Here is a 15,375-nt window from a genome sequence, read left to right as displayed (position 1 = left end):
TTTTTTTTGCACCCTCAGATTCCAGATTTTCAAATAGTTGTATCTCAGCCAAATATTGTCCTATCCTAAAAAAAACCACACATCAATGGAAAGCTTATTTATTCACCTTTCAGATGATGTATAAATCTCAATTTCAAAAAAAGTGACCCTTATGACTGGTTTTGTGCTCCAGGGTCACATTTTAGAATGTTTAAATCATCAAAACTTTGAAATAACACAAATGGAAGTATGATTCTGCTCACACTGGATATTCTTTCATGAGCTGCACCATGGGATACTTTGTAAACACCAAATTCACATACTGGTTTTCCTTTATCAAGATCACTCCATGCAATCTTCTCCATGCATTTAAGATCACACACAGACACTGATTTCCTCAGTCTTTTGACTGGTAGTGTGTTATTGTGACAGTGAGTGAGAAGAGCAGGACAGACAGAGCGCATGCAGTATTAGTGGATGTCGCTGTTAATGATCTGCTCTGTCTCTGGATGTGAAGGAGGGTGGGAGTGGGATCAGACCCCGTCCTGAGAGGAAAGCGTCTCATCTCTGGTGTCAGCAGGGTTAACTGTCTGCATAATGAAATCCCAGAGCTCACAGAGGCTGTTTGCTGCTCAGTGCGCAAAGCTTCATTTCAGACTCTTTCAACTGTTGCTTAAGTCGGGCTTTCACAAACACCTGCACGTTTATGATGGAACTGTATTCAAACAATCAAAATACACTCTCAGAAATAAAGCTACGAAAGCTGTCACTGGGGTGGTACCTTTTGAAAAGGTGAACCTTTGTACCTTGTTTACCCCTCAAGGGTGTGTATTAGTACCTTAAATGTAAATATGAGTACTTTAAAAGAACATATGTGACCCTGGAGCACAAAACCAGTCATAAGGGTCAATTTTTTGAAATTGAGATTTATACATCATCTGAAAGCTGAATAAATAAGCTTTCCATTGATTTATGGTTTGTTAGGATAGGACAATATTTGGCCGAGATACAACTATTTGAAAATCTGGAATCTGAGGGTGCAAAAAAAAAAAATCTAAATACTGAGAAAATCGCCTTTAAAGTTGTCCAAATGAAGTTCTTAGCAATGCATATTACTAATCAAAAATTACGTTTTGATATATTTACAGTAGGAATTCAACAAATTAACATGATTTTAAAATGTAAAATCACATTTGCAGTTTCTACAGACAAACAGTTTTCTGTCATTTATAGCATTGCTTCACAACCTCTAAGCCTTTGGTAGGTCTGCATTAAAAGGTTTTTGCTTTTTTCTACGGAGAAAATCCATCCAGGGTGTTCTTGTTTCAAAAGAAGGTTTGCGAAGCCCTGACTCGGGAGCTACATCAAGCATATAACTTTAAACCTTAAGATGCATCTTTTACAATCACTTTATCTTGATGTATTTCTCTACTGCCGCCACAACAGCATGCTTCATTTGTCTCTCTCTCTGTCTTTCTCTGCTTCTCTCATTCTTACTGACTTGATCTACAGGGCTTTTTTTTTTTCATTTTGGCTTTATATGGTGTTGGCGCCTGACAGACAGGTCCCACATCTCCTTCCGCACTCATATTGATCATGCAGCAGAGAGAGAAAGAGAGAGAGAAGAAAGCAGCTCTGTGAGGACAGCATCCGCACTGCAGAAATCATGACAAACATATCAACACATGCATCACACAAACATCCCAACACTGATCTAGGGGTGTTTTCACACTAGTTAGATCATTTAATGTGTGTGAAATTTATTTTCTAAACTTGGATTGCTTGAAAACAGTAGCCTGGGGTTTGGTCAATTGTGTGAGTGCTTTCTAACTCACCCTGCCAGCAAGTGCGACTGATGCCCTGCAAACAGAGCAGTGAGTGTATTTTAATTGCTGCTTTTCTCCACAGAAGCGGCCTTCAGACAGCAGATCGCATTCTTTGCATCTCTTATAGTGTATTTGCAGCAGACAGATGCAAACACCGTTCTGTGCTTGTTGAGTTTTGGTAGTAAAACAAAAATCTCCTCTTGAGTGGTTATTTATACACAGGGGTAATCAGCTGCTGTTTGCGCTCATGTTGATGACACTGATGTATTGTGGTTCCAAATATGGCAAAAAAAAAAAAGAGATATTTTTAAATGTATATATATATATATAAAATGGCATAAAAATAGGTTTGCTAAATTATGTTTCAAAATATATTTTTTGAATATTTAAAAAAAATATATAATAAAAAATATTCATATTTTTTTCAAGCATTTGAAAATATATTTTGCCATCCATACATTTCTGTCCAAGAAAATACATTCACATGTGTCAGAAAAACCTTCTTTGTTGTTTATAATACATGTGCACATATAACACATTTTAATAAAAATCAGCATGTTCCAAAAAAAAAAAAATGCAATATATAAAAATAAATTACATATTATTAAATCATTATAAATCTAGTTTTGCTCTCTAGTAGGCTATTCCATCCACATTTTCATTTAGCCTAAATTTAGACTGTAAGACGGGAAATGTATTTTCTGGACCCTGAAATACATTTTGAAATATATTTTGGTATATGAAGGTTGAAAATAATATATTTTCAAATTAAAAATATATTTCATTGAGCGTTACATATTTGGCATATATTAAAATATGTTTTGGCTGGGGGAAAAAAAATGTGCATGGGTCAGAGTCAAATATAATGTATTTAATATATAAAATATAAGACACACCTCCTGGGACCAGGGTTGGAACTGAAACAATCAAACCTAGTGTGAAAACAGTCTGAGACTCAGCTGAAACGTTTATGCTCTTCACTGAGTAGAATATGGTGGCCTCAAATAATGATCATTTCACCAGCGGAAAATCTGAAATGATATACAATTTTAATGTATTATTTCAAGATGAGCAGTTTTAATAGAAGCGTTTGTTTGGGGACTGCAGCTGGAGAGAGTGGAGGCAGGAATGAAGGAAGGACAGACGCAGCGTGATCATGCAAAGCGAGGGAGGATGAGAGAGAAAGAGGAGGGAAGGAGGTGAAAGAGGAGTCGAGGAGCCATCCAGAGGCAGCGGGGAGATGTCAGAAGTGTGGCTCTCATGGGACGCATTTGACAGCTATGTGAAGTCAGGCAGCCCGCAGCTGAAAGTAGCTCCGTTCACCCTGGAGGAAGCCGAGCGCAGAACAAACACTCTTATGAGCTTTTGTCTCACTTTACACAACAAAACACAACTGTTTTACACTCAGTTGTGTGCACGATAATGCTGCCTGGCCCTGGGTTTGTGAATATGTAACCATCAATACAAAAAATAACTTATTGTGCAATACATTTAATACAAGTGATACCAAATAATAACAATTAAAAAGTCAAATGTGCTCAAATTAGCCTTTTTTTTTTTTTTTAGATTATACTTTTTTACCAAATCATTCATTGGTTCCTTAACACTGAGTTTACCAAGTAATATGATGAATAAGCCTCATTATAAATAAATGTATTTGAATAAATGAAAAAAGAAGATCTGTGCATTCATTATCCTCATGGATGGCTGGAGTCATCCACATGTACATTAGAAAATCTATTTTTTTTTAATAAAACAATGGAGCCGCACTCTAATATTAGCATGCATAAGTAGCATCCCATAATCCCATTCTGCACATTTGTGATCCTTACTGTAAAGTGTGACCTATTTATATTCTACATTACTTGGTGTATTACTAAGTTTGTAGGCTGTTTATTAACGTTATGCAACTGTAAAAGAGCATTTCTTAGGAACTATTGCTGGACTTTATTTAAAATGTGCAGAATATTTATTAGCATTACATAACAGTCGTAACACATTCATCAAACGATCGATCAAAAACCCCAAACACTCACATTAACTTGTTGTTGTTGTTGTTGAACACACTGCATTTTCTGAAAGTCTTTGGCAATATGTAATGGGAAAACTGAAAAGCCATCTTGAATATCTGTTTTGCATGGACACACACTGAAGTCCTTAATTTGTTATTCTTGCTTTCACATTGGACGCTTTGTCTCGTGACAAACAGTGCAGTTAGGTACTGTAAAGTAACAATCCCATTCATTGCCTCCATAGAGAAATTGAGTTTTAGTAATAAATAAACATTTAGCAATATGTAAAATTTTGCATGTATAAATATTAGCCCATGTGTCTGTTGAAGCCATTAGTAAGTGCAATTTCAATTTTGTGTAAAAAAAAAAAAAAAACAATAATAAAAACATCAACTGCTGTTTGCTGCATGGTGAAGAACTACAGTTCCCATAATCCCACCAATCATTACCATGGAAACAGGAGTGACCTCAACAGTACTGTGGTAACAGCGTCTTCTGCCTCTGATTGGTGGATCTGTTTTAGTGATCCAAATATAGCTCGATTTGAGCGTGATTTAAATGTGTGATTTCCCATTATTAAACAACCTTGGAGTTGAGGAACCCAGTTTGGAGGCAAAGATAGAAAATCTAGATATTTTATAAAGAAAATGCAATCAGTGTTGGAGATGCTGTGAAGATATCGGATATGAGAAATGTGTATACAACCATAGATTTGAGTTTTTTCCTGTATGCTCTGAAAATTTTCACAGAAGTTGATGATACTTAAATATGAGAACTTCTGTAAACGTTGTTGGAGAAGTGTGAAATGCTGTCAGTTTACAATATGATCCAGCAATAGCCCTTAATGAATGCTCTTTAACACTTATATGACGTTAGTTAGGAGCCTACAAACATTAGTAACACATCAAATGATGTTGAAATAGGTCACACTTTATAATAAGGTTCACAAATGTGCATAAATACTTTATTAAAAAATAAAACATGTTAGTAAGGAGCCCACAAATATTAGAAACACATTAACTGATGTTCAGATGTTTTCTGCGTTACAGTGAGTTTCAGGAAAAACACTTTATTGCTTTTAAGTAACTTTAATAAAGTTACTTGCTGTTCTTTGTTATTTAATGGTAACTAATACATTAATCTTAACATGCACCTTGAATGTTAAGACTTGTAAATGAATAAATAGGCATAAACCAAGATAAATTAATGTAAAGAGGAGTTGTTAGTTCATATGTTAAATGATGCATTAACAAATGATAACCATTTAAGTTATCAATATTTAGAAATGCATCAGTATATGTCGAACTTAACGCTTTAAAATAAGGTTCTATTTGTTGACATTAGTTAACAACATTAGTTAACATGAACTAAAAATAAAAAAAATACCTCTAAAGCATTTATTAATCTTGGTTAATGTTCATGTCAGCATTTACTAATACATTATTAAAATCAAAATTGGCATCTGTTAATATTATTTCATGGTCCTGAGCTAACATGAGGTTAACAATGAACAGTTGACTTTTATATAACAAAGATTAATAAATACTGTAACAAATGTATTACTTAATGCTAGTTAATGTTAGATAATGCATTACCCAGTGTTAACTACTAGGGCCCTATTGTGAAGTGTTATTTGAATGCTGTATGCAGATCTTGTTCATTGTTAGTTTTGGATTAACTAATGGATTAACTAATGTTAACAAAAACAATGTTATTGTAAAGTTTTACAGATAATGGAAATTGTAGTCTACCATTGTACTAGTAACCATTCTCTACATGGTTAAAAAAATCATGTCTCTCTCTCTCTCTCTCTCTCTCTCTCTATATATATATATATATATATATATATATTATCGCTCATTTATGCTCATATGCAGGATCTCAAACCCAGATGCACGGCCAGATCATTTTACCTGTATGACCTCTAATGTGAATTAGAAGACACAGGTTCTCATTGACCCAAATAAAGCTTGCTTGGTAGCAGTGAACATCAAATTTGGGTCTAAATCCAAAATCCACCACACACACACACGCACACACACACACACACACTCAGCAGCTCTCTGGCTTAATTAAAGGCACACAGACGCACTATGTGTTTTAAGTGCCATTTCAAAGATTATATGAGACTGAAATCAGGCTACGCATAAATAGTGTCTGCATGAATATTAATAATGTCAATATAATTAGCACTGTTGACTAATAGAGACAGTGTTTTTGCATGAGGAAGGGACTGCAGTTCCTGTGCTTGTTTATGTCCCTACAGTGGCTCTAAATAAAGCACATCATTATTCCTCACTGTTCACTATGACTCAAAACACCGACCGCTGACCATTATCCACTCAGACACAGAGCAGAGCCTGCCAAACCCTGGAGACTTCCAGCTCAACATTTGCAGAGTGTTTTGACCGAAAGAGTTGTGCGCAGGTGGGACTGGTTCTCCCATGATGCGAAGGACTGGAAACATTCGGGTTTCCCAGCATCTTGATTCACTCATTCATGACAATACTTCTTTCATATGCTGCCAAACTGTAAAAATTGAGCTCGGAAAACAGAACATATGTCTTTCCTCATTTGAACTGAGGAATATTATGAAAATAATTACCAGAGAGAACTTCCTCTGCGTCCTCGTGTGTGTGTGTTTTACCATAAACACTAATGTAAAATGCTGGTTAAGTGTTTGCTACTGTATGTGATCCATGAAGAAAAGTGATTTGAGAGAGAAATGGAGAGAAATTTAATTTTAGTTTCAGACATGGTGTTTATATTTCTTATAACTTTACTTTTTCAAAAGAGCATGTTTTGAATATCATAGTTTTATTGTGTGTACACAGCAGTCAAAAGAAACCCCCACTCTTTATTTATTATAACTGATTTCTACATATTTGAATAATAGTAAACTCAGTAAAACTATGAAATAACACGGAAGTATAGAAATTATGCAGTGATCAATCGTGTACAACAAATTTTTGAATTTGTGATTTTTTTCAAAGTTCCCAACCTCTGTCATTTCTTTCTTTCTTTCTTTCTTTCTTTCTTTTGGTGAATACTTTTATTAATCAAGGACACATTAAATTGATGAAAAGTGACAGTAAAGACATTTATAAAAAATGACCAAAAAATACAAATAAAAATACTACGCTTTTGAACTTTGTATTTATCAAAGGATCCTGAAAACAAAAAGTATCATGGTTTCCAAAAAAAATTAAAAAATAAAATAAAATTAAATAAATAAAATGCAGAAACTGTTTTCAACATTGATAATAATCAGAAATGTTTCTTGAGCAGCAAATCTGCATATTAGAATGATTTCTGAAGGATCATGTGACAATGAAGACTTTGCATCTCAGTCAGATAGACAACATTTATTTTAAATTATAATAACATTTCACAATATTAATATTTTTACTGTATTTTTGATCAAGTAAATGCATCCTTGGTGAGCAAAAGAGATTCTTTTAAAAACATTAACAATTTTTTCGTGCACAGGCAAGACTTACATTTGTCTACAGTACTAATTTCAAGAAATTAAGCACAGGCCTGTGTGTCAAAAAGCTTTACGATGCAAAACTGGTAGTGCGTATGGAAAGATGTGACTTTAACACGTGTTGTGTCTCGTTGCAGTTTTCGTGCAGGCCTGTAAACTGCAGCAGCACATCTTCACCGCACACGGGCAAGAGGACAAGATCTACGACTGCTCACAATGCCCGCTGAAGTTCTTCTTCCAGACCGAGCTTCAGGTGAGATGAACTGAGAATGAGCATGCCATGCTGAGATCACATGATCAGCCAAATAACCCCATCATGACCTTATGCGTCGCAGAGCAAATAAATCATGGGGAAGAAATACGGTTGTAAATAGGGTGTGTTTAAGCAAAAAATACCTCTGTCAGATCAGCCAGTGAAGCATGAACAAAACAAAAAGGCAAAGCATCACTGGGACAGTTTGAAAATCAGCTGTAACATTGTGATGCGACACAAAGGAAAGCTCGTTGAAATCAGGCACTTAATTATATAATATTATACAATATAATGATATATGTCTGCCAGCAAGCATAAAGTTCTTGATTTATTTAAAACAGATGTAAATCTAATACCAAATGCGTATATAATAAAGCAACATTAAAATCACAGATATTTCATTATTTTATAGTAGATGTGTTATTACTGGCCAGTTCTTTTTTTGGAAGCTTTTAAATGCATGCAATGGATTTAAAAATGTTTGCTTTGACATCACAGCTCAGGAGGGTTTGGGCCTGTCCTCGTGCTGCCATCAGCCAATCAGTGCTGTCATGGCATCATTTTCCTGCAACTTTAGAGTAATTAGTCACGTGGCATTTACAGCTCCAGTGACTGGCTCCAAAAATGACAGCAGAACTGAGCTTATGAATAGAGATGGCAGATTTCAAATTGCGTGCTTCCTTTATCAGCTAATCGAGTGCTATTGAGCAACTGCATTATTTTTCAGATATTATAGACCTCCTTACATGAGTGCTGTGAATTTCTCATATTCATTTTTAAACCTGTCCCCTTTTTTATACCATTTCTGTTTTTTCTCCCCTCTCTATGTTTATGTCGGCCTTGCACTCGGCATCCTTTTTCATTTTCTTTCATTGTGAGAGTAAAAATACCTCAACTGTTTCTGTTTCCGTTTCTTTTCACTTAAAAAAAAAAGACTTTACTTCGAAGGAAGCAAGAATGAAACAAGCTACGGAGCAGCTAAACATTTTAAAACCTACCTGTGCTTGTAATGATACCAAAATTCTGGCTTGTGCTTGTATTGTATGTACTTCTAAAAAAGATTATACTTCTAATGTATAGCTTCATAATCTATACAGGGTGGAAAACTGTATTGCGGCCCTCTTTACCTCACACAATTAGAGGATTTACACCATGTTAATGGGAGCTTAGACATTTTTTATGTTAGTGTGACACCATGGCAATAAAAAGGATCTACTGTGGAGCTCTTTAAGCAGATTCTTAACGTTACTGCTGTGATGCATATAAACAGCTATAGTGAAGACAGCAGTGAATTCTCCTGGTAGACAATGAGACATTTCATTGATATATAAATGGGACACGTTATCCACACATAAGGAAACTAATCTTTCCTGGGACAGTATCTTTTTTAGTGGCTGCAGCTCTCGTGGGAAATATGCTAGATATTGCTTGTTATAAATACAACTTATTTTCTATGATCTCATACATGTGGAATTTCAACGTTGTCTTTTACTCTGAAAGAGAAAGGCCTCGTAGTTATTCACCAGTTTTTACAATCTTTGCAGTGTATAAGTGTGCACTGATGAACATTTTAATGTGTCCTTTTTACACATGACATATATTTACAATAATAAAGTATAATTATGCATAATTACAAGCAACTAAAGCTAAACCAAACCTTAAACTAAGCTCTAAACCTATATTAAGTGCATATTTTTAATTAACACTTACTTGTGTAATTACATTGTAACAAGGACAACTTAACATTAAATGAAAATTCAACCTATCTGCTTTTTAAATGCATATTATAATTCTTATTGTGAACTATTCATCAGTGAATGTTTCATAACTAGATCTTCCGGTGAAATGATAGATTGCTCTCTAGTGACATATGCAGGACTTCTCCAATCATGTAGTCAACTTAAACTCCGCCCCCACATTGTCATCTGATGCCACGCCCACATCTCAACATCCAATCAACAGCCAGTGCATAGAACCACGTGCCGCCCTACATTTCGTCATCTATGATCCGCTACACTCAGATGTGCATCACAATACAGATAAAAAGATCTGTTGCTACTTCTGTTTCTGTTTTTATTTTTTGTGATTTTTGAAATCACAGACAACAATTCGTAATCATAGATAATAACATCAGAAATGTCACCATGGTTTTCATCTCAAACATCTGGTTACCTTAAAGTGGAATTGAAGCGGTCAGTCAAGTTTACATTATATAGTAAACTGATTTCCGCTTTGATTGAAAAATATATAACAAATACGATTAATGTAACCATTTCAAAGAAAAAAGGATGTTTTGTTATAGCTTTTGGAGCAAAGGTGCTGACGTCTTGCAATTACACAGCGTTGGCCAGTGAAGTAAAATAAACATTTCTTTACTTTTTGAACGCACAAATGTTATTTTAACACACAAATGTGTTTGGTTTTCACCATAAATTGCATGAATATCTCACATCAAACTGTCTAAATCACAAAGTTTTGATCGTGGTATGGCAAACATTGTTTTCATTTCCTTTTTTCTTTAAAATGGTTACATTAATTGTGTTTATATATACATATTTTTTTATTAAAGTGGAAATCAGTTCACTTAATAATGTAAACTTGACTGACTGCATCACTTCCACTTTAAAGCTATAGTATATGTGTATATGAATCCAAACAAAAGGGTTTATCTGTTGGTTTACTTCGCTGTCAGAATCGCACTTATCTGTCCATCAGAAAGTCAAGCTTGTTTTCTTTGGAAATCTTGGTCGTGTGGGATCTTGTTTCTTCAGTTCTTCACACTGCAGTCGTCTCCGCTCAGTCAGAGAGGTCAGAGGTCACGAGGACGGATGGATACAGAGATGTTTTATTTATTTGTGTTGAGCTCATATAGGTGAAGATGAAGGGCTGTGACAGACCGTGCCCAAACTCCTTATACCCTGAGCTCAGTGAGGAGTCACTGCATCACCACTGACCTGCCAAGAGCATGATGGGAAAAACTCAACCTAATCAGCTCTCATAGGAACAAGCGCCTCGCCTTTACACCCGTATACACACAGTAACACACCTTATGTATATCTATACACATAACACACACACCGAAATACAAAAAATGGATGTTACTTGTTTGTGAAATTTGATGAATGTGTTTATAGGTTTTAAATAATTTGGCCTGAAGTCATGAGCCTCTTTAGATTCAAGAGCTGAATGTTCAGAGGTCAGGCAATTTGAATGGCTCTATGGGTCAATAAATCTGTGCATAACCTTTCAAATGGCATAAAATAATCTTCATAATCTTCCTTAAAATTTTTGGATCATGCTGAAAGTAATGTTCATGTACTGATGTGCTTGGCCCCATAATTCCTCCTATACTATATTGTTTAAATATTTGCTTATAATATTAGCTACATGTCATAAAGCATAACATCTTTACTTTTGATGCATCTCTGTCTAAGAAAGAAATAGCATCTACTGATAGGACCCTTTAATTGCAACCAGTCTTCTCTACCATTTCATCAACATTTTATGAAGTGCAACTGCGATGATTGAATAGAAAATGTAAAATATAATTATGCTTACTGCCCGCTTTCTGTGGGTGGTGCTATATTAAAAATAAATAAATAAAATGTATTGATCATATTTGTGGGTGTTAATATAACAGCATTAATTGAAATGTGTGTTTGCACTGAGATGTATAATTACATTTTATTTCATCCACTTTAGACATTCTACTAACTATAAGTAACTTTGCATAATTATGTAATAAAATGTAATTATGAAATAAAGTGTTACCAGATGTAAATGTGACATAGTAGTGCAATCAGGTTAAACTGGATTGGAAAAGATGCATGTTTTTGCACTGAAATATACAGCAACTGTTTATTCAATTCCTTAATCAATTAATCAGGTCAACAATAACCCTCCGATTAATTCATGACAGCAGCTACATGAAAAACTAAATCCATGTTTCCCTGAATATTTGTATCAGCATTCACAGCGGACAAAACAACTAACCCAGTTTTCTAACCGTAGTTTTCTATCACTCAGACTTTTGACATTAACTCTGAAGCACAACAAGAATAAAAGCTTTTGACTTCAGGTTTAAGATTGCTCAGATGTTTTTAAAATATGATTCGTACACAAAAGTGTAATGAAACTCCGATATTACCCAAGAGTGACACACGGATGCAGGTAGATCAGATACAGACAGCAGCGTCCTGCGAGAGTTTGCGTGTGTGTTTGTGTTTGTTCCCGCCTCTGGCTGGGTCTGATGTGTGTATGCAAACACATCGTCTTGAGACGGTGACAAACCCTATGAGCGCGCTCATTCTCTGCTCATCACCGCTGGGAGACGCACAATCCAAACAAACAGGTTTGATCTGTGACACACTTCTGCTTCCTGTAAACTTCCTGTGAACTTTTTACAAGCGATTCTGCTAATGTGAAATAAAAGATACTTTGCTTCAGCATTGTCAAGATGCACGCCGTTGTGCAAATGTTTCAATTAAAGTCATTTAGCAGAATTACTACTGATGGCATTATTGGGGAAAGTGAATCTTGGTCTAACTGTAAAAACGCAAGTGCAAGAGTCCATTGTATCAAATTGTATTTATAATTGTTGTGCATGCAGCTTTCATGAGTTCATATACAATTTGGAACATTTGCACTTTATTTTTTCTCACTGCAGAATCATTGAAATAAAAAAATAAATAAAAAAAAGTTAAAATTTGGTAAAAAACTTAAATGGTGACCAGTTACGGTAATAAATGCATAAAATAAAAAATGACAACAAATATTCTCATTGTTGAATATTCGTTTGATTGTGCAATAACACATTTTGACCACAGGACTGCTTGGTCACATGATTATAAACTGTAAAATTACTTCTTTGAGTGACCATTGCATGTACTTTTGTTGACCGCCTTGATGGAGGGCATTTTGTGAAGGGGTTAGTTTGTTCATTTTTAGTTAGTATCTTTATTCATCCCCTTGGGGAAATTTTGTTTCAGTGAATTGTTTCAATATGCGGTTCTCACAAAAGACAATACAAGATATTGGGAAGAGAGAAAAAAAAATCCTATCTTTTATTTAAGAATTTCACTACAGAGATTTTTTCGAATCAACTATTCGGGCGATTAATGCAACAATTAATCATTAGCTCTTAGCTGATTTTTCCGACATGTAGAGCTTTTAGACTAACAAGCCATTTTTTTAAACATTTAACATGCACAATGTTCTCTTGTAGTTTCCCATAGTGCGTGACATAAAGTTTTGAGAAATTACAAACAAAACAATCCTGTCATGAGTGATACATGCAAGATTGGAAATGGTGTTCAGTAGGAGCACATTGTGCATGTTAAATGTTACAATAAAAAAATGGCTTGTTAGTCTAAAAGCTATATATGTCGGAAAAATCAGTTAAGAGCCAATGATTAATTGTTGCATTAATTGCCCGAATAGTTGATTCGTTGTTCTAATTATCACTAGTTGCAGCCCTAATTTAAAATCAGATGCATAAACTTGAACCCAAATGTTGATTTTTAAGAAAAAGATTGATAATATGCATTTGTTAACTGCTCAGGTACAGTAAAAAACTGATTACATTTTAACTAGATTTCGGCTTTTAGTATTTTATTATTTGTCTTTAATTCCCATGATTGCAAATGTTGACATATTTCTTTATTCTTTTAGAGCAATGTTGAAATGGAAGTCCTTGGGCTGCCAAAAAAGTATTTTTGGTAAATATTTCAGTATGTTAATTCAAAAAGAAACTACACAATTCTTGTATTATTTTTTTTAACTTAGTTGTTCATTCCTACAATCCAGCAATTGTCTGTTCAGTTTTGAGCTTTTCTAATACAGTCGTCGTGATTCACAAACTACAGCAAACACACACTGGAGAAAGTCACGTCTGAAGCTGCCAGCACTGTTGGCTGTTAAGTTTATTAAATCTTTGTTCAAGCTATACGCTCAACCATGATCATATCATCTCCCCAAGAGCGCCTAATGGCCATTTCAATTTCAAGTGTGTAAGAGACACCCTAAGTGTGTTCTTCACAAGCTTCAGTGTGGTGAAGCGTTCACAAGCCACAGTTCTTATCACAGACAGAAACTTCATGCCAATGATGCGGTAGACGTGAGTAGGTTAAAACAGGAAGATATGGCAGCATATTGCACGCTGAACAAATTCTGCTCACCAACTCCAAGCCCTAATTACCTCCCGGAGAGATTTTACTACTCCTGAGAGCTCCTTCACTGTCCTCAAACAATACATATCCAAAGTTGACATCTTCAGCTTTTCCCAGTGTGTTGCCAAGTTTGTCAGTTCTACCTGAATGTCCCTACTGTGACACGGTCATCACAGTTGATCAAAAAATTACTAAAATAACAAATTGCAGAGATTTGTATTCCCTGAATGTTCTGTAAGTCGCTGTGGATATTTGCTTCTAAATGACTGTAGATTAAGTGCTTCTTTGTAGCCTATACTGAATTATAGTAATAGCACTTGACAATTGCTAGGTAGCCTAATGGAACTTGTTAACACTTGGCTTAATTAACAAATGTTAACAATGCAGCCTATTGCAGTTGTGATGAAATGAGCCTAATTAGCACAGGTTTTCAAGCATACAGTATTTACAGATCAGACTGAATGATAAATAGCAGGGAAGAGTACCAGAAGATGAGAGGATGGATGGACCAAATCTGATCCATTTAAGAGATACAATTTGCATTACTATTAACTTGGTGTTTCACAGTCTAATAGCACAGTCATGGTGTGATAAATCCACTGAATCACCCTGGCATTTGTATCCTTGTTCGTTCTCTAGGGCAGTGGTTCCCAATCACGTTCCTGAAGCATGTCTCCATTGCACGTCTCCTTTGTCTGACAAACCCATTTCCGGTCTTCAGGTCTACTAATGAGTTGATGACCTGAATTAGGTGTGTTTGATTAAGGAGATGTGCAAAATGTGCAGTGTTAGGAAGGCTCCAGGAACAGGGTTGGGAGCCACAGTTCTAGGGCTGGGCTCTCACAGCATGGGATACCCATCCATGCTTGAAAGATTGGGCTTGTCCAAATACCCACACTTGTGTTCTTGGCCACTTGAAAGCATGTGCATGCAACAGGAAGTGTGCTCGCAAAACTGTCCCAGGTCTTAAATTCGTCAAAGCACAATGCCTTTAACGCACACTAAAACCTCCGGAGCGGTATTCGAGGCTAAGTGTATCCCATCATGCATCATGTTCTGGAAATAAATTGAGACTTTTTGCCGAAATCTGACTCAGATATGACTCAATTAGAAGCACCACAATTACTAAATTGTGTCATCTGTTATAGAGACTACTGAACAGACCTTTAGTAGTTTATTTTAAAATGCAAAATATTGAAAATCAAAATAAAGTTCTGTAAACACTTGCATTTTTACAACACTATGAAATAAATTGAGACTTTTTGCCGAAATCTGACTCAGATATGACTCAATTAGAAGCACCACAATTACTAAATTGTGTCATCTGTTATAGAGACTACTGAACAGACCTTTAGTAGTTTATTTTAAAATGCAACATATTGAAAATCAAAATAAAGCTCTGTAAACACTTGCATTTTTACAACACTATAAGTGTGTCCCGTCAGGTAATGAATGAAAAGTTCTACACACACTTGTGGTCTTCACGCTCACTTGAACACTTGGGCCAAATACAGGAAATATATCACGTAAGTAGACAAGTGGACAAGGGCAAAGACTGCAAGTTTGGGTATTTGGACAAGCCCATAATTTTAGTCATTACAGACCTGGGAGGTGCTGTTGGATTTTAAGACTATGATGATAAGGGTGGACC

General features: G+C 35.3%; 1 protein-coding gene across 1 annotated transcript in view; it reads left to right on the top strand.

The window, feature by feature from the left end:
• The window catches only part of LOC107708595 (zinc finger protein 521-like), a 77,904-nt gene extending 70,163 nt beyond the window's left edge, over window positions 1-7,741 (top strand). The window contains exon 7 of the mRNA XM_016512861.1: window positions 7,442-7,741. Within this exon, the coding sequence (XP_016368347.1) occupies window positions 7,442-7,566 (125 nt within the window). The 3' untranslated portion in view covers window positions 7,567-7,741. The remainder of the gene's footprint in view (window positions 1-7,441) is intronic.
• The last annotated feature ends 7,634 nt before the right edge of the window (window positions 7,742-15,375 follow it).

Source organism: Sinocyclocheilus rhinocerous, unplaced genomic scaffold (genome assembly GCF_001515625.1).
Source record: "Sinocyclocheilus rhinocerous isolate Xijiao unplaced genomic scaffold, SAMN03320098_v1.1 scaffold25, whole genome shotgun sequence".
In the NCBI taxonomy this organism is placed as follows: Eukaryota; Metazoa; Chordata; class Actinopteri; order Cypriniformes; family Cyprinidae; genus Sinocyclocheilus; species Sinocyclocheilus rhinocerous.
This window is presented reverse-complemented; position numbering and strand designations above follow the sequence as displayed.